Below are 19,269 nucleotides of genomic sequence, written 5' to 3' on the forward strand. Positions count from 1 at the left end.
GGGTTTAGACGCTGTCACGTGCACGACGGCCGGCTGCGCGAGCACGTGAGTGAAGGAGCAGAGGATGAAGGACAGGAAGGATCCAGAGATCGTGGAGGGAGGACTGAGGGGAGGGACAGCGGCCTTCAGTGGCCACGAGCTTCCTGCCGGCTGAGCTGGGCGATGAACTCACCTCTGGGCAGCTCGGGGCTGAGGCCCTCAGAGGGCAGAGCCTGGCAGGAGAAGGTCTTGGCCACAACCTGCTCCACAGGCGTGAGGGCCAGGGCCTGGGGCTTGGCAGGGCCGGGGCCAGGGGCCACTCCACGCAGGTCGCCCAGCTTGCGCCGCACGACGGCACGCAGGTCCCGCCACTTGTGCTTGAGGTCCACGATGTCGCGGCGGCAGTAGCCCAGCGCGTTCACGGCCTGCAGGATGCGGCTCCACACGCGGTACCTCCGGGTGGGCTCGGCCCTCAGCAGCCCGGTGCCAAACAGCAGCTGGTGGTGCTTGCTGACCTTGGCCACCAGCACCTCCGTCTCCTGCGGACAGAAGTTGGGCTTCCTCTTCTTGGCCCGGGAGGCCCTGGGCCCCGCCACCCGGCCATGGGCCCTTGCAGCCAAGTCCTTCCTCGGGCCGGCAGGCGGCGAGGTGCGCTCCGGTGTCCCGCTGCCGTCCGTGGCGACCCCTGGCCCTGGAAAGGCACCAAAAGGCGGGTGTTTAAGGCCCCGGCCAGTGGAGTGGCAGATACGGTGGAGGCTCCCGGGGAGCCTCTTCAGATCCAGAACATTGCTGCCAGCTCCCACCCACCGGCCCCCTCCCTGCTGGGTTGCCCAGAGGCCTGGGTCCAAGTCCTGGCCCTGCAGCTGCCTGGCTGGGCGCCATGCGGCAAGGACCTCACTTCCGGGCCATGGTGCCCATCTACCTCCAAAAAGGGCCACCCGGCCCTACCTGCCTCCAGAAGCTGATGTCAGGGGCAAAGGAGTGAGAAGGTTGGGACAGCTGTCTCCTGTCCGCAGGGAGAAGGCCCTCTGGGGCCAGGGCCAGCCTGGGGACAGCACTCACCACTGACACGCCAGACACCCTGGCCAAGAACCCACCCCTTGGGGCGCCACTGACCCCTGCCTTCCTGCCCAGCTGCATGAGTCCTGCCCTCGGCTTCCCCTCCCACGCAGCGTCCTCCTGAAGCACACACCGAGGACCCGACACTCGCCTGCCAGCCCCCTCTGCAAGGAGGATGCAGGCTCTGGGGCCAAGAGACCAAGGGGTCACGGGAGCCGGTCCAGCCCCTCACTCTGTCCTGCAGGGTCAACCTCGTCCCTGAAGCCCACAGGGCCCTGACAGCCTGGCAACATCCCTCCTGCCACTGGTGCAGCCCCACCACGCCATCAGCTGGCCCTGGGAAGGGACGTGCTGGTGAGGGTGAGGGTGGAGACGGGCCAGGCCCCCGCTTTTAGTGTTTGTCTGTTTTTAATATTTATTTATTTATTTGGTTGCACCAGGTCCTAGTTGCAGCACGTGGGCTCCTTAGTTGCAGCTTGCCAGCTCCTTAGTTGCCGCATGTATGTGGGATCTAGTTCCCTGACCAGGGATCGAACCCAGGTCCCCTGCATTGTGAGCAAGGAGTCTTATCCACTGTGCCACCAGGGAAGCACCCACAGCCTGAGCCCCTGGAAGCCCATGCCCCGCCTGACCCTGCCTCCTCAGTGCTCATCATCTCTGGGTGGCCTTCCCTGGCCACCCAGACCCAGCATCCCAGCGGAAGTACCTCGCTTCCTGGCCCTTGGGCCTCTGGGTGTACCGGCCAGCCCCAGATCACCTTCCCCGTCCTTGCCCACACAGGGGTCCTGCAGGCTGCTCTCTGGCGACGGGCAGGGGAAAGGACGGATTCCGTACTCAGTCCAACATTTAGTGCACTCTACAGACAGCAAGGGACAGTCTCGGTTATGCCCCGCCTGCCTGCAGAGTGGCTCAGGGTGCCGCTGGTAGAACAAGCCTCTCACGCAGCACAGCAGGTGTGCCAGGCCCTCCAAGCATCCATGTTGACAGCTCCACTCACTCAGACCCACCTCCTCCAGGAAGCCCTCCCTGACTGCCACACCCTCCAGAACGCCCCGTTTGCTGAAAGAGAGCAATCAGTTCAGAACTTTAAATTTCCCAAATCTTTCTCCACACCCAGGTTCTTCTGAAAGGTAATTCCAAACCAGTACGAAACTCCTTAGAGCAGAGCCTCAGATGTGGCCCACAGACCAGGCCAGGCCTTTGACAGGTGTTATCTGTGTGCAACAAACAACGCGGCAAAAACGGAGAATAGGCCTTGGGAACGTCTGTGGCAATTTGAAATCGCCGCAACACCAGCACAGGACCATACTGCTGTATTTCATGAAAGCACTGTTCCTGGTGTACTGGAAGTGAAAATAAAAACGGGTTCCCCTGACACTCGGCTGCCGAGCTGAGGAGCAACTGTGGGGTTTCCTCTTCGATAATTTTCATTCATTCAGAAACACTTCCTGCACAGGTCTGCCAAAATTCCTGAGCCCTAAGATGCACGTCGTGAAGACACTCAGACACCTCTCTGAGCAAGCTGCCTTCTGTCCGCGGCACCTTGGGGCCCACGGAGGCGGTGGTGCCGGGCAGAGGCTACACACCAGAGCCCGTGAGGCTGCGTGGGCCCTGCTCCGCCTGGCTCTACGAGGAGGGCACTTGCCAGAAGCCTGCTCCAGGGGAGACATCTGAGCACGTCGACAGTCTGGCAAAGTCCTGGGGACTGGCAGTCCCAGCCCATCTCAGCGCTGAGCTCCTACAGCGGCAGCTCCTTCGCAGAAAAGGCCTCCACGTTGGGTGTATCTGCGGGTCTGAGGGTCCAGGACAGGGCCCATCTCGCACGAGGTCAGGGCCTAACCTCCCCTCTTCCCCAGGGGCTTCCTGGGGAGCCTCCAGGCAGGGCCTCCTCCTCAGGCACCCACCCAGCCTCCCCTGCAGGCAGACACTCCCCAGGCCCGGGAACCCTGGCCCCAGTGACGGCTGCCCAGACAGCACTGTGTAGGGTGGAGATGCAGCCGCCCAGGTCCCGGGCGATGCGGTCACCCTTCTGCTTCGTGGGGAGCAGGGAGACCGCAGGCCCGGCTGGCAGGCCAGGTGCCACTCGATGCCCAAGCCTCGCTGGCATCCGGTCACCAGGAGTCCAGACCCTGCCCACCTCCCCCTGGTTGCTCCACAAGGTTCCCAGACACCATGGAGGGGCCAGTCTGATCTGCCCTCCGGAATCACGTGAACTTTGAACTTTGGGGGGTGGGGGGGGAACTGGGACAATTTACATGTAAATGCAGACAATTAAAAAGAAAACAATAAAGATCATTTGCAACCACACATCCCTAGGTAAACACTGTCCACACTCGGGCTGAGGTCTCGCGCAACTAGAAGACTGTGGACGGGGCTTTGCCTGTTTCATTCCCCATGTCCGTCCATCATCCCACCGGGCCGTGGATGGGTCGTCGGCACTCTCCAACAACTGATCCCCACGGCGGCCGCCTCTCTTCACTGTCTCCCCAGGCTGAGGGGTGATGGCATTTCTGAACTCTGTCTCCTACCCCCATGTGGCAAACACCTCTGCCTGTATCTCTGATTATTCCCTAACAGAGAAGAGGCGTGGCTGGGCCGAGAGGGAAGGCAGCGGGGTCTGGAGGCAGGGAGCCGTGTGCCCTCCCCTCCGGGGGAGCCCGCCCCCCCACAGCCTGGCCACGGGAGAATGGCCAAGTTCGCTTCCAGCGCTCCAGGTACCGGTGAGGCCGAGTGCCTTCTCCCGTGCTGCGAGCCGTCCCGATCTCGTCACAGATCTGGCCCACCCGCATGCAGATCCGGCGGCGGAGGCAGTTCCTTCTATTTGTGTGAACTCCTTGTGTGTTAGTCATGTCCCACTTGGCTTTTTTGCTGCATTTGCGATGGGATTTTACGGTAAGGGCCCACTCTGAGCTCTTCATAGTTAACTTCAGGGTCCCCGAGTAAGCCGTAACACACGGCGCTTGGCACACAGCAGGTACTGGTGACGGCAGCTGCTCCCACACCTGGGGTCTCCGCAGGGCCCCACCATCCTGGCTGGGAGGCCCAGCCCTGCCTCCCTGGGAGCCTTCCTGGTCACCCCCGGAATCACACCAGCATCCCAGAAGCAGCCGTGGTCTCAACAGCTGTCAACAAATCAGGAAGATGCAGACCCTTCTCTGACAGAAATGCAATTAACTTAGAAATCATTTTTAAAAGACAATTAGAAAGAAATGCGTATGTTTGGAAATGACGAACTATAATTCTAAATAAATCCTGGATCAAAGAAGAAATCATAGTGGACATAAAATATTTACAACTAAACACTAACAAAAAAATACTATATATTTTTAAATGTGTGAGATTCGACTAAAACAGTGATTATTTGGACATTTATAATCTTAAATACTTTTATTAGAAAAGAATAAAAACTAAATTTGAATGAGGTAAACATCCAGCTTAGGAGTCAGAAAAATAAAACAGCGTCAACTCAAAGAAAGGAGGAGGAAAATAGCAAAAACATGGGCAGAAATCCATCAAATTTTAAAACTAGCATATGATAGAGATCAAGAAAGTCAAGTCAGCTCTTTGGAGAGGCTCATAACACTGCCAAGGGTCTGGCAATATTGTTTACGAAAGAAGAAAACGGGAAGGTACAAATAAACAACATTAGGAAGAAAAAAGAGAATGTGATCCAGGTACCACAGACGTTACCAAAACAACAGGAACAGAGCTTCACCGGGTTAACTTGCTCAGTCTCCACCACGACAGGAGGGAAGCCTTTCCTGGTCCATTTTCAGGTGGTCGGGGCACAGTTGGAACGCGGCAGAGCAGGGGGTCGGAACCAGAGGAGCTACCCTCCGAGCTATGCCCTTGACCAAACAATAATGCTGCCCGGGTCCCACTGGACAGTGACACGCTACCACGCACGATGTCATTTCAATCAATTTGAACATTTAGACGAAGCAGACACATGTCCAGAAAAACACAACAAACTGACCCAAGAAGAAACAGAGAGCCTGGACAGCCTTCACAGATGGAGAGAGTAATGGGCAGTCCAAAGCAGTCCACAAAGAAAACTCCAGGCCCGCGTGGCAGTTTTACAGCAAAATCCCAGATGCCTGTGAGGAACACAGAGTCCTCTTCGTCCCAAAACTCACACAGAACATAAGCACCATTTCTACTCAACCCTGAACTAGAGCATCGGGCCGGCTCCAGACGGCAGGAAAAATAAGTAAAAGATAAAAGCATTGAAATAGAAGAGGAAAATACTGTTGTTATTCATAAATGACACTATCTATACAGAAAACCCAAGATTCTACAAATTATTACAATTAATAAAAAGAATTTAGCAAAATGGCAGGACAAAGTCAGTGGGCAAAAGTCAATTACACTCCACAGGGAGAACCTGGCGTCCTCAAGAAATAAAGTTCAGGAGGAAAAAAGAAAAACTAAGATAGAGGAGACTCTAGAGATTTGGAAAGACTTAAAAGGCGCATCATCGACTACAACGCGTGGATCTCGTAAGGACCCCGTGGAAACGCATGTCTCTGTGGTGCTCCGGAACCCAGCGGTGGGCAGGAAGCCACGGCTGCAACTGTACGACACTTGGTCATGGAAAAGAGACACACCCTGAAATACTCACACAGGAGATGTGCTGACGTCTCGGGCTTCCTTCTCAATGCCCTGGGCAGAGGGGTCATGAGGGCAGAGGTGAGGCTGGACCAGCCACGGGGGATGCCCCTCACCCTGAAACCCAGTGGACGGGTGCTGGGTTCATGATATCACTGCGTCTACTGTTCTGTTTGAAGTATCTCACATTTAGAAAGTTAAAAAATAGGATGTAAAAATTAAATAAAACCTCTGGACTTTCCTTCTTAAAACAACCAGTCGTGTGTGCGTGCACCAGCAACCATGACTTGGAACGTGTAATTTATACCATTTATAATGGACCAATTATAAAAGCAGCAAAAAACATGTTGTCATTTTGTTAAGTTTAATGGAAGATATGTAAGATCTTTATGGAGAAAATTATAAACCTTTATTGAAAGAGGTTAAAGACCCAATAAACAGAAAGACCTACACGTTCATGGGCTGGAAGACTGGTGATGACAGAGATTCCGATTCTCACACGTTAACACAGCGGAAGCAAAGCAATCACAGGCCAAGTCTGACGCAGGGATTCTATAATCCATTCAGCAGCAAAAGGCCAAAATACCCAAGACATTTCTAAGGAAAAACAAGTAGAGCAACTTGCCCTAAAAAATATCAAAGTTACAACAACTGCATGAAAATTAGGGTAGAACTTTGCACAGGAATAGAAAACTTGACCAGGAGAACCTGTAAGGGAAACTGTGCTCATCACAGAGCTGGCACTGCAGGTCTGCAGAAAGGGATGGAATTTTCAGTCAAGGGCCCAGGGACCATCTGTTATACGGAGAAAAGTGCTATTGCACTCCACCCTCCCCTCCCCACCTCTCACCATAAACAAAAATCAATTCCAGGTGATTGCAAGACTTAAATATGAAAAACAAATTATATAAGCTTTAGAGGAAGTAAAGGCAAAATCATTATCACCGTATCATAGAATTTATTAAACAGAAAACGCACACCATGACAGGGATGATTGATAAACTCAGCTACGTCGTGATTAAGAACCTGCTTTCCTCAGCAGCACCATAATGAAAAGCCAGCCCAGTGGACAAAGGTTTCACCTCCAGAAACCTTGTACATCGACAAGAACAAGACAAACTCAAAGGAAAAATACACGAAAGAGTTACCCAGAGAGCCCCAAATGCCCAGTGATCCCACGAAAACCTGATCAATCCCATGAGTTACCAGAGAAATGTGAATTACAACCAGAAGACACCATTCCACGCCCACAGACGGGCAAACAGTTAAGGCCGCCACCGCCCGGTGCTGAAGGGATGGGAAGCAGGGGCAGGTCAGCACAACCACCGGTCACCGAGCTGGCCACCCCTGGCCACCCCCTCGCTTGGGCCGTCCCGACAGCGCCAGCGTCCAAGGGTCCTCAGCACCACCACGCAACAGGGCCCAAAACAGGTGCCCTAACAGCCCCTCGCCCATGGACCAGGAACGCCTGCCATGGCCACGCACATGACCCAGCGCCACAGCGAAGGGAGATGGAAGGGCAGCCACGTGAACGGCAGTGACTCAGGGGCAAAACAGCAAAACCAGCAAACTGCAGAATAATTCAACCATACAGAGTCCCAAAACACGCAGACTCGCAAGGTCTGTGTGAGACTATGACATGTAGCAGCAAAACCACAAGCAAGAGCCAGGAAGCCGTAACCCACAGCCCAGGGGTGACGGGAAGGAACTGGGATCCAGGGGAGGCACCTGGGAGTCCACGTCGCCAAGCCTTAAACCGTCACATTTAAAGTCCCCATGCATACTCACTCACACTCACTGAGTCGCACATCTGCCTGGCACCCCCAAGGACACGAAATCAGTTACGTAAGCCACACGTCCTGCCGAAAACCCCCTTGGCCCAGGGAAGGGAGCCAGCGAGTGAGCAGACTGTGCGGTCAGCCTGTGGGGTGAGGGCTCGGCACCCGGAAACCTAGAAGCGGATCCCGCCCGGTGTAGCTCAGGACAGTGTCCAGCACCGCGCGGGCCTCGCTTCCCGCACTGCACACTGCACGCTAACACCTGCTCCACAGTCACCCACTCAGCCATCTGCCAAGCACCCGCAGGCCACCGCAGAATGACCGCAGACACCCAAGTCCACCCCACAGCAGAGCAGCCTCTCCTACTCTGCTCTCTCCTGGTGCCAACTCAGCCCAACGCCAACGGCGCCATCCCAGCCCAGGGCGAGGGTCACCCCTGGTCCCGGGTCACAGGCAGCGCCGGCCAGAACAGAACCCATCTACAGCCACCAACACAGCACAGTGGAGACCCGCCCACACTGCCCACTGCTGTCCTTACCTAGGGGCTGATAGCCTTGTGTGGAGGGCCCCCCAAAAGGGCCGTGGCTCCCCAGGCCGCCGCTGCCAGCGATGGATCCGTAGGACATCTTCTCACAGAAGGCAGGGCCGCCGCCTTCCTGCAGAGCTGGAAGAAACCAAACCTGGGCAGGGAGGGAGGAAAGAGGGTTTAGCGCTGGGATTCAGGATGCACTCTGGCCCCGCCCACCCTGCCTAGGAGTCAGACTCTGCTGCACCCTCACCTTGCAAGTCAACAAATAATGTGTAAATGTTGAAAAAAATCAAGCAGTAGCGACACGAGTGTGTTATTCAGAGGAAAGCATCAAAGATCTACTAGAAGAATCCAAAGCAGCTGACTCGGGACAGGAAGGAGGGCGGCTAGGGGTGACTTTTCTCTGAATTAACCATGTGGCGCTCCTTTACTCCATAAACTTCATGGATGGATAACGTAAAAATATTAAAGCTTAATTTGCAAAATTCCAGTAAGATCATCCTCCAGAAAGATCAGTGTGGAAACAAGAGCTGCGGCTGCAGGGGTGTCTGCCTTGAGCAGACAAGATCCAGGTGGGGGCCCAGCATCTCCTCCGATCTCTGGAAGGCCGCCCCATCATTGTCCTGTGCGGCCATGCAGACCCCAGGCAGGCACAGGGACCCAAGAGGACTCGGCCCAGTTCCACAGGTGCACCCGTGCACCTACTGTGCACCAGGCAATGTGTCCAACGTGGTCAAGGGGGCCTGGCCCTGGGGACCTGAGCATCGAGTGGGCGACAAGGGATCCAACAGCAGCTTTCAGAGACCCTGGGGGCACAGCAGAGCCACAGACCGGCGGGTCCCCAGGGCAGCAGCTCAAGCAGGATCTGAGCCGGGAACAGAGAGCAGGTGGCCAAGCCGCAGAGCCACGGTTTGAAGGGAGAGGCAGGGCAGCCCGGGGAAGACAGGAGGGACAGCAAGTGTAAGGCGGTCCCACGGCCACCTGGGGGACTGGCGGAGGCTGCGGGGCGGCACTAGGGACCCTCCAACCCAAAGGCCCACCGTGCGCCTAGCCACAGACGGGCAACTGGAAGGGACTGCGGGGCCCAGCCAACAGCACCTGTTGCTTGAGAGGCAAAAACAATCCAAGGGACTGCCACAGATGTCCAGGCAGGTGAGGGGTCGTGGCAGTCCTGGTCTGAGAAGGGCAAGTCCCCAGCCTGCCATCTCATCTAACCTGCAGTCTCACACGGCCTCTGCCTTTGCTCAGGAACTGGGAGATGGAGGCCATCCCACCGCTGGGCCACAAAGACTCAGCCCAGCCCGAGGACACTGGTCTGGGAACACGAAACGCCACCGGGCAGGACTCTGGGCCTCAAGGCCCTGGGGACCCGGAGCCCAGCGGGCCCGTCCCCGGTGGCTCGCAGCCACCCACCCCCACCCCCAGGCTCCCCACGTGCCAGGCTGCACCCTCAGCTTCCTCCCCGCCGCTCCCGCCCATCCACCCGCAGCCAGTTCACGCCCCGACTTCTGCACCAAGGTGTCCCCCAGCAAGGGCAGGCAGCAGGCAGCAAGGACCCAAACAAAGAAGAGGGAGGGAGCCGCTGGCAACCCAGAGGGCGGGCGGAAGCTGCAGCCGGGCCAGGCCAGAGGGCCGGGCGGATGCTGCTGGGCTGTGGTGTCCCAGGGCAGCCCCAGGCTGCCTCCAAACTGCTGGGCAGAGGCCAAGGGAGCAATGCCCGCTCCCCGGGAGGCCTCCTACCAAGCGGCTTCCACCGCCCACCAGGGCTGCCAGCCTCCTCCAGCCTCGTGCCCCTGGCTCATGTTGGCGCCAGGCTGTGCCCTGGACGTCAGCCCCCTGCCCCGCAGCAGCCTGAAGGGAGCCGTCTGTCCTCAGACTGCCCAGATCCTGTCCCCCAGGCACCAGAGGAAGTGCGGGTGCCAGGGGACGCCCCCAGCAATGCAGCCCTGCCTGCAGGACAAAGCCCCCAGGCCCGGGGGAGGAGCGGCCCGCCAGCAGGATGCCAGGGGACACGGGGCTAGAGGGGCACCCGGACACGGCTCAGGCTGGGGGCCAACAAGCCGAGCTCCAGGGCCAGCGCTGAGGCTGTGGTAGGGCCGTCTCTGCCCCGGATGGGCTCCCACGCAGGGCGTGACCTCCGCCTGCAGCTCTCTCCTGCCGGCCTGGGTCTCTCAGAGGCCGGGGCCCCCGAAGACCAGGGTCGACCTTCCCAGTAGCAGACAAGGAACGGTACTGTCTAGACGGGGGTGCCACAGAATGGGCCCTGCCCCCCTCACTAAGCTGAAGGGACCCCCCTCCCCAAGGATGGAGAGCCGGTCCTCCCAAGCTGGGGCCTGCACAAGTCACTTCACCCCCCTGGTCCTGCTTTCTCATCTGTAATAGGGGGCAGCACGCCCGCCCTTAGCAGATTAGGGTGAGGCGTCAATCGGTGACCTTCAGGAGCTCACCTGTGAGCCTGTGCCCCGTGGTGACATGGGGCCACATGTGGCACTGGACAGCAGCGGCGCTGAGTGAGGGCCAGGCCTGGGGGCCGGAGAAGCGAGAGCAGCACGGCTGTCCCTCCTTCCTCCTGCCCTCAGCCTACCGAAGGCCTGAGCCCACCAGGAGCCACAAGATGCGCCCAAAACCCAGAGCAGGAGGAGGGCACGGGGACCCCGCAGCCCCCTGGAGGCACGAGCTGACCTCTGCCCGATGGCTGCGCCTCGCCCTGCACCTCGCTCCTGCTGGAGCCTCTGTGAGGCCCTCCCGGCCGAGGTGATGGGCCTGACAGCAGCAGCAGGTGTCCTCCCCGCTGGAGGGTCCACTCCCGGGCCTGCCCCACACCCACCTGCAGGGGAGCTGCTGGGGCAGACCTGCCCCGATTCTGCTCTGCGCTCTGCTCCACCCTGGGCCCAGTGGCATGGCTCCGGGTCCTGACCTGCATTGCTTAGAGACCGCAGAGCTGCCCCGGCGAGGGCGAGGGCGAGGTAGGAGGCAACACTGATGCCCAGTCCCGCCCACGCCACTCCAGGCGGAGGCGGAGCAGCCCAGGCTGCTGCCCACTGAGGGCCAGGAGGACATGGTGAGTCGGCCCGCACACGGCAGCCCTCAAGCTAGACCCACACTTCCCCCCACTGACCACCCCCCATGGGCCCACCGAAGGGGCTTCCGATGGGGGGCACTGGGGAAGCCAAAGCAGCTCGCAGACCCCGGGAGGAAGGCAAGGACATCACCCAAGACCAGGCTGCCCGGCACCAGGCCCCGCATCTGGAGTGTCCTGCAGAGAAGACATCTGGGACCTGTCTGGGGTCATGGGGGCCTTGGAGGATGACAGGCGTCTACCGTGGGCCCAGGGGAGGGGGTGGAGGTCCCTGTGCCAGGCATCCCCTGATCTAGCTCAAACCCCCAATTTTTTTTTTAACATCTTTATTGGAGTATAATTGCTTTACAATGGTGTGTTAGTTTCTGCTGTATAACAAAGTGAGTCAGCTACACGTATACATGCATCCCCATATCTCCTCCCTATCCCACCCCTGTAGGCGTTCACAAAGCACCGAGCTGATCTCCCTGTGCCATGCTGCTGCTTCCCACTAGCTATCTATTTTACGTTTGGTAGTGTGTATATGTCCATGCCACTCTCTCACTTCGTCCCGGCTTACCCTTCCACCTCCCCGTGTCCTCAAGTTCATTCTCTATGTCTCCGTCTTTATTCCTGTCCTGCCCCTAGGTTCTTCAGAACCATTTTTTTTTTTAGATTCCATATATATGTGTTAGCATACAGTATTTGTTTTTCTCTTTCTGACTTACTTCACTCTGTATGACAGTCTTTAGGTCCATCCACCTCACTACAAATAACTCATTTTCATTTCTTTTTATGGCTGAGTAATATTCCATTGTATACATGTGCCACATCTTCTTTATCCATTCATCTGTTGATGGACACCTAGGTTGCTTCCATGTCCTGGTTGTTGTAAACAGTGCTGCAATGAACATTGTGGTACATGACTCTTTTTGAATTACGGTTTTCTCAGGGTATATGCCCAGTAGTGGGTTTGCTGGGTCATATGGTAATTCTATTTGTAGTTTTTTAGGAACCTCCATACCGTTCTCCATAGTGGCTGTATCAATTTACATTCCTCCCTTTTCTCCACACCCTCTTCAGCATTTACTGTTTGTAGATTTTTTGATGATGGCCATTCTGACTGGTGTGAGGCGACACCTCACTGTAGTTTTGATTTGCATTTCTCTAATGGTTAGTGATGTTGAGCATCCTTTCATGTGTTTGTTGGCAATCTGTGTATCTTCTTTGGAGAAATGTCTATTTAGGTCTTCTGCCCATTTTTGGATTGGGCTGTTTGTTTTTTTGATATTGAGCTGCATGAGCTGCTCCTATATTTTGGAGATTAATCCTTTGTCAGTTGCTTCGTTTGCAAATATTTTCTCCCATTCTGAAGGTTGTCTTTTCGTCTTGTTAATGGTTTCCTTTGTTGTGCAAAAGCTTTTAAGTTTCATTAGGTCCCATTTGTTTACTTTTGTTTTTATTTCCATTTCTCTAGGAGGTGGGTCAAAAAGGATCTTGCTGTGATTTATGTCACAGAGTGTTCTGCCTATGTTTTCCTCTAAGAGTTTGATAGTTTCTGGCCTTACATTTAGGTCTCTAATCCATTTTGAGCTTATTTTTGTGTATGGTGTTAGGGAGTGATCTAATCTCATTCTTTTACACGTACCTGTCCAGTTTTCCCAGCACCACTTATTGAAGAGGCTGTCCTTTCTCCACTGTACATTCCTGCCTCCTTTATCAAAGATAAGGTGACCATATGTGTGTGGGTTTATCTCTGGGCTTCCTATCCTGTTCCATTGATCTCTATTTCTGTTTTTATGCCAGTACCATACTATCTTGATTACTTTTGTAGCTTTGTAGTATAGTCTGAAGTCCGGGAGCCTGATTCCTCCAGCTCCATCTTTCTTTCTCAAGATTGCTTTGGCTATTCGGGGTCTTTTGTGTTTCCATACAAATTGTGAACTTTTTTGTTCTAGTTCTTTGGAAAATGCCACTGGTAGTTTGATAGGGATTGCAGTGAATCTGTAGATTGCTTTGGGATGTATAGTCATTGTCACAGTGTTGATTCTTCCGATCCAAGAACATGGTATATCTCTCCATCTGTTTGTATCATCTTTTATTTCTTTCATCAGTGTCTTATAGTTTTCTGCATACAGGTCTTTTGTCTCCTTAGCAAAGTTTATTCCTAGGTATTTTATTCTTTTTGTTGCAATGGTAAATGGGAGTGTTTCCTTAATTTCTCTTTCAGATTTTTCATCATTAGTGTATAGGAATGCAAGAGATTTCTGTGCATTAATTTCATATCCTGCTACTTTACCAAATTCATTGATTAGCTCTAGTAGTTTTCTGGTAGCATCTTTAGGATTCTTTACGTATAGTATCGTGTCATCTCAAACAATGACAGTTTTACTTCTTTTCTGATTTGGATTCCTTTTCTTTCTTTTTCTTCTCTGACTGCTGTGGCTATAACTTCCAAAACTATGTTGAATGATAGCATTGAGAGTGGGCAACCTTGTCTTGTTCCTGATCTTAGCGGAAATGGTTTCAGTTTTTCACCATTGAGAATGATGCTGGCTGTGGGTCAAACCCCAATTTTTAAGAAGAGAAACTGAACTCAGGGAGGGAAACCGACTCACCCAAGTCACAGAGACAGACGGGGTCTAGGACAAGCCCCCCAGCACCCCGCCCCATGGCTGCAGTCCTCCCACCCGCCCTCCCCAGTACTCTCTGCCCTGGGTACTGCGGTCCCACTGTGGTCCCACAGCTGGGGAGGAAGAAAAGAGCAACTCCCGCACCTGCCTGGTACCCCGCCAGCACCCTCCCTGCCCACTGGAGCTGGCAGGCGGCGTGTGAATGCAGTCTGCACTGCCCACAGACGGTGCAGAGAGAGATGTGAGTGGGTACACGGAGCCGCACAAGGACCAGTCGTTCACACAGCTGTGAGTGTGATGTTCATCTTCTTCCCAGCCTTGTCCCCTAAGACGGGGTAACGCCCCAGGGCAACGGACACACCCAGCACGCAGATTTTGGTTACAAAGTACCATTCTTCACAAAAAGGAATTAAGACTGCTTGGAGAAATGGTTGATTCCAGGACTGGGCAGAGAAAGTAAAAGATAAGCCTAGAATATTCTGTTACACAAAAGAGTACGGAAGTGCTCGAAGCAAGGTGGGGCTGTCCCCAAAGGACACAGGAACCAGCCTGCAAGGCTTCCACTGGCCAAATCTGGGACAACCTGAGCATGAAAATAGACAATAGCGGAACTTCCCTGGTGGCGCAGTCGTTAAGAATCCGCCTGCCAATGCAGGGGACACGGGTTCGAGCCCTGGTCCGGGAAGATCTCACACGCCGTGGAGCAACTAAGCCCGTGCGCCTCAACTACTGAGCCTGCGCTCTAGAGCCCACAAGCCACAGCTACTGAAGCCCACGTGCCTAGAGCCAGTGCTCACAACAAGAGAAGCTACCACAATGAGGAGCCTGCGCACCGCAACGAAGAGTAGCCCCTGCTCGCCACAGCTAAAAGAATGCCCACACACAGCAATGAAAACCCAATGCAGCCAATAAATAAATAAATTGAAAAAAAAAAAAAAGAATCCGCCTGCCAATGCAGCAGATATGGGTTCGAGCCCTAGTCTGGGAAGATCCCACATGCCATGGAGCAACTAAGCCTGTGTGCCACAACTACTGAGCCTGTGCTCTAGAGCCTGCAAGCCACAACTACTGAGCCCATGTGCCACAGCTACTGAAGCCCATGTGCCTAGAGCCCATGCTCCGCAACAAGAGAAGCCACCGCAATGAGAAGCCCATGCACTGCAACAAAGAGCAGCCCCTCCTCGCTGCAACTAGAGAAAAGCCCGCACGCAGCAACGAAGACCCGATGCAGCCAAAAAATAATTAATTTTTAAAAAATAGACAATGGTAATAAAAGATAACTTTTATTTATTATAGCCTTATAATAAAGAAGTAAAACAGAAATCCATGAGTCCACATGGTTATAAACAAATAAACAAGTGAAAAAAAGGAAAAAGCTCTTTCTTAGAGCATATACTGACAACTGGGGAAGGAATGATGGAATGAGCAACATTGTGACCATAATTGATTCAGGCAAGAATGTCCAGTGGACCTTAGAGCTGGTGGGTGAAAGTCCCACGAGTAACAGGATATTCACATAGTCTCAAAGTATCTTCCCCAAGAAACTTACTAATTAAAAATGGAAAAAGAATAACCTTGTAGAGGAGAAACCTGGCAGACTAGTCACCTTAACCCAAGGACCTACATCACACCATCGGGGACATATCAGACGTCATGTGCCTCCTGCTGCCACACGCGCTGAGGAGGACCCGGCAGCGCCTTCCAGGTCCACCTGCCAAGAACAAACAATTGTGGAGACATCAGACACACCCAGCTGAGCGAAAGCCTGCAAAACAACTGACCTGCAGTCTTCACCAATGTCAGTTTCGGGAAACAAAGACAGAGGAACTAACCGTCCAGGTTCAAGGAGGCTAAAGGGACGTCACTCCCCAAAACCAACACACAATCCTGGATTTCATTTTGCTAAGACGAGTTACTGGGATCCCTCACAAGGTCTGTCCCGTGAACACCAGTAAGACCCTTAGGCTAGAGTACTGGCTGGTTAATGTCCTGATTTTGATAACCGACCTGCAGTTACGTAAGAGATCATGTATTTGGGGATCGAGGAGCATCACATCTGCAGCTCACCGAGCGGTTCAGAAGAACACACGACGTTCACACGAACATGAAGAGGGAAGGAGATGAAGCAAATACGGGGAAACGGTAACACATGGGGAATCTGGTGGAAAGGTAGGCTTTCTGTTAATCTGGTAACTTTTCTTTAAAACTAGAATTACTATGTCCAAGAGTTTTAAGTTCAAAATAAAATGAAAATTCTACTAGAGTTTTTTTTTAATAAATTTAAGAAAGATGCAAGATCTGTGTACTGAAAACTAAAATAAAAAAAATTATTAAAAGTAAAGGAAACATAAAACAAATGAGGGGCCACGCCGTGTTCGTGGGCTGGGCACCAAGACTGCACAGCTACACAATCAGCTGTAACACACTTCACTGGCAGTAACTTGCACACATATCCGACACAGCTTCTAAAACCAAGAAGTTCCTCCCACTTCAAAAATAATTAGACAAGTCTTGGAGAAAAAGGAAAAGATATCCACTAAAATGAAGAAATTTCTTTAAAAAAAGTGAAAACACTACATGTGAAAACCAACAAAACACATTTAAAGCAGTGATCAGACGAAAAGTCATAACCCTTAACATTTCATGAAAAACAAAAAGGAAACAAATGGACTTCATTCTTAGCTCAAAAGGTTGGAAAAGAGCAAAAAAAAAAAGTCAAAAGTAACCACAAGGAAGGAAACAATATATATAAAAGTTAATAATATTAATGAGGTATAAAACAGAAAAACAATAGACCTAATTTATAAATCAAAATCCTGGTTTCTAAAAAGTACTAACAAAAAAGACAACTAATAGCTAACTTAGTCAGGAAAAGAGGGAAGAAGCCACAAATGCACAATATAAGAAATGAAAAAGGAGGCAAATCACTGAAACAAAAATGTTAAGGAATCATTAAGGCTCTACTTTCAAATCTCTATACGAATAAATCATAAAACATGGACAAGATGGATAATATCTTAGGAAAACGAAGTTCACCAAAAAAAAAAAAAAAGCTACCCACTGGAGACAGAGAGCTCTAACAGACAAATCTGGATAAACGAAATAGAAAGTTATCATAAAAACCACCCAACAGAAAATACCAGGACCAGACGGTTTTGTGGGGGTTGGGGGGAGGGGGGATGATTCCACCACATTTCCAAAGCCACATATTCCCCGAGCTCCATAAATTATTCCAGTGTGTGGACGATGCAGGAGAACCTCCTGATTCTTTTATGAAACATGTACAACATTGATACGGAAACCTGATGAACGCAGTCCAAAAAATGGGAAAGTTACGAACCAGTACTGGCTATGAATATTGATGCCAAAACACTAAATAAGACACTAAGAAACAAAATTCAAACCTGATTTGCTTATTTTTCTAGGAATGTGGGGCACGTTCGACATTAGGAACCCATTAACGTGACACCACGTTAACAGACAGAAGGGAAAGGCTTATGAGTTTCTCCACAGGTGCCAAAAACAGACGCATCAACAAAACTCCTGATGAAAACAATCAAAAATCTTTCTTAAAATGGTAAACACCCTTTAATCCTAAAACAAGCATCTGTTTAAAGGGAAAGCACTGGAAGCAATTCCCAGGGATGCAGGAGAGGGCAGAGGTTCCCTGCGTGCGCAGCACCACCCAGCACTGCTCCGGAGGCGTCGGCAACACAGGTCAACAGGCGAGACCAACGGGACGTGGGAAACAGAAGTGGGACCAGTGCCAACGGCATGACGGTGACTGGGAAACCCTGAGACAAGGTTCAAATTCCAAGAAGTAAAGACTTGGGCAAAGCAGCAGAACATAAAACTCACATACAGAAAGCAACCGTCTTCACATACACACACCCAGTTAGAGGACAGAATCGTAAGGAAAACCCGTCACCCGAGTAACACATCAAGGAATGAAGCTAACGTGAAATGGGAAATACCTCTGAGCGGAAGCTTTAAAACACTCCAGAAGACGGAAGGCCAAGAGGATCGCATGGAAAGCCATCCTTGTCCTTGAACAGGATGACCCTATTCACAAAAACATCCCTTCTTCCACTCCAATAAAAATACCAACCAGCATCTTTATAGAGCCAGACAGGCCGAGGGAGTTCATGTAAGAAAACGCTACACAAACAAGCAGGTAAAAAGCACTGCTTCCCCCAGACTTAAAAATCCCAGAGAAAGAAGTGCTGATGCTGCTGCGACACAGATGAATCCTGGAAACGCTGCACTGAGGAGCCGGACACGGAGGTCACACGCGCACGATCCCACGTCTGTGAAATGCCCAAGACAGGCAGGTCTTGGCACACACGGAAACAGGACACAGGCAGGTGGTTGCTAGAGGCTTGGGTGGGTGGGTGGGGGGCAGGGGAGTGACTGCTAACGGGTGTGGGGCTTCATCTAGGGTGATGAGACGTCCTGGGCTTTGATGGCAGTGACGGATGTACAACTCTGCGTAGATACTGAAAACCACTGGACCGTACGTGTCAGAAGGGTGAACTGTAGGGTACGTGAGTTATATCTCAACAAAGCTATCATAACAAATGCTAGAAAGTCTCTATAATTAAAACCAGGCAGGAAAACACAAACAAACCAATGGAATAAGAAAGGAAGTCTAAAATTAGAGCCGCACAAGTATGGATGTTTAGGATAAAATAAATGCAGCACCTCAAATCAAAGGAGAACTTTTTAATAAATGGTGCTGGGACATCTGGCTATCTACGTGGGAAAAAAAGTGGTTCATGCCTAACACAATAAAAAGAACATATGCTAAAGGGATCACGGCTATCCAAGTAAAGGATAAAACAAAGTATCTGAGAAAAGAAGAGCTCCTCTTCAACCTGTACGCAGGGCAAGTTTCCTAAGTAGGACTCAGAATCAGATGCTGTGAACGAAGAGACTGGCACACGTGACCACTGCCTCGTGGACGCTCCCCTCACCCGGTCTCCTCCTCCACGACTGCCCGACCACAGCACCCGCCCCCCAAGGGGTACAGGGGTAAGGGAGCTGTGTGTGCAAAAGGCCGCAGAACCAATGCTCCCGTCCGTCCCTGCTGTTTCCTGCCCCAGCACCCGGGGGTCAAAGGGACACATGCTCACCAAGGCCACGCGGCCTCTTCCGGGTCCTAGTCAAGCCCTGCACCTGCTTCTGGATCCTTCCTCTGCTCCTCCAGGCCACCTCCCCATCCCGACTGCAGCAATGCCCCAGCACTCCCCTGCCTCGCCAGTCTGCTGAGACCCCAAGCTCTCTGCGACGCCTCTCCGTGTGTCTCCCCCCAGAAAAAAGATGGGGGTAGGGCAGGCCCCCAGGACTGGGCAGGGGGCACGCGGACCAGGCTGGGAGCTGAGCACAACTCCCTGGGGAAGAAAACCATCTGGTCTTTGAAGGAGCCGCAGGACGCAGACCCAGGGCCACGGGAGCTGGCTCAGGCCAGGCACAGGCACCTTCAAAGGACAGCTGGGCGGTCTTAAAGGCCCTGCGAGCCAATGCCTGTCCCGGCGGAGTTCACACACACGGGAGAGGGGACAAACACCCCACCCACGAGGGAGGCTGTGACAGCCTGATTCTGCCCCAATGCCTCACCCCCAGCTT

General features: G+C 52.8%; 1 protein-coding gene across 13 annotated transcripts in view; it reads right to left on the reverse strand.

Annotated features, from left to right (window-relative positions):
• Positions 1-19,269, reverse strand: part of TSNARE1 (t-SNARE domain containing 1) — a 145,895-nt gene that overhangs the window by 108,609 nt on the left and 18,017 nt on the right. For 11 of the 13 annotated variants that reach the window (XR_009559570.1, XM_060287404.1, XM_060287402.1 and 8 more), the window contains exons 2-3: positions 7,963-8,104; positions 173-670 (exon numbers count right to left, since the gene is read on the reverse strand). Coding sequence is in view for 12 of the 13 variants with exons in the window: in XM_060287404.1 (XP_060143387.1) it covers positions 173-670; positions 7,963-8,050 (586 nt within the window). In the remaining variant the exon portion in view is untranslated. The remainder of the gene's footprint in view (positions 1-172; positions 671-7,962; positions 8,105-19,269) is intronic. The other 2 variants (XM_060287406.1, XM_060287411.1) reach the window with 1 other exon arrangement.

Source organism: Globicephala melas, chromosome 17 (genome assembly GCF_963455315.2).
Source record: "Globicephala melas chromosome 17, mGloMel1.2, whole genome shotgun sequence".
Classification (NCBI taxonomy): Eukaryota; Metazoa; Chordata; class Mammalia; order Artiodactyla; family Delphinidae; genus Globicephala; species Globicephala melas.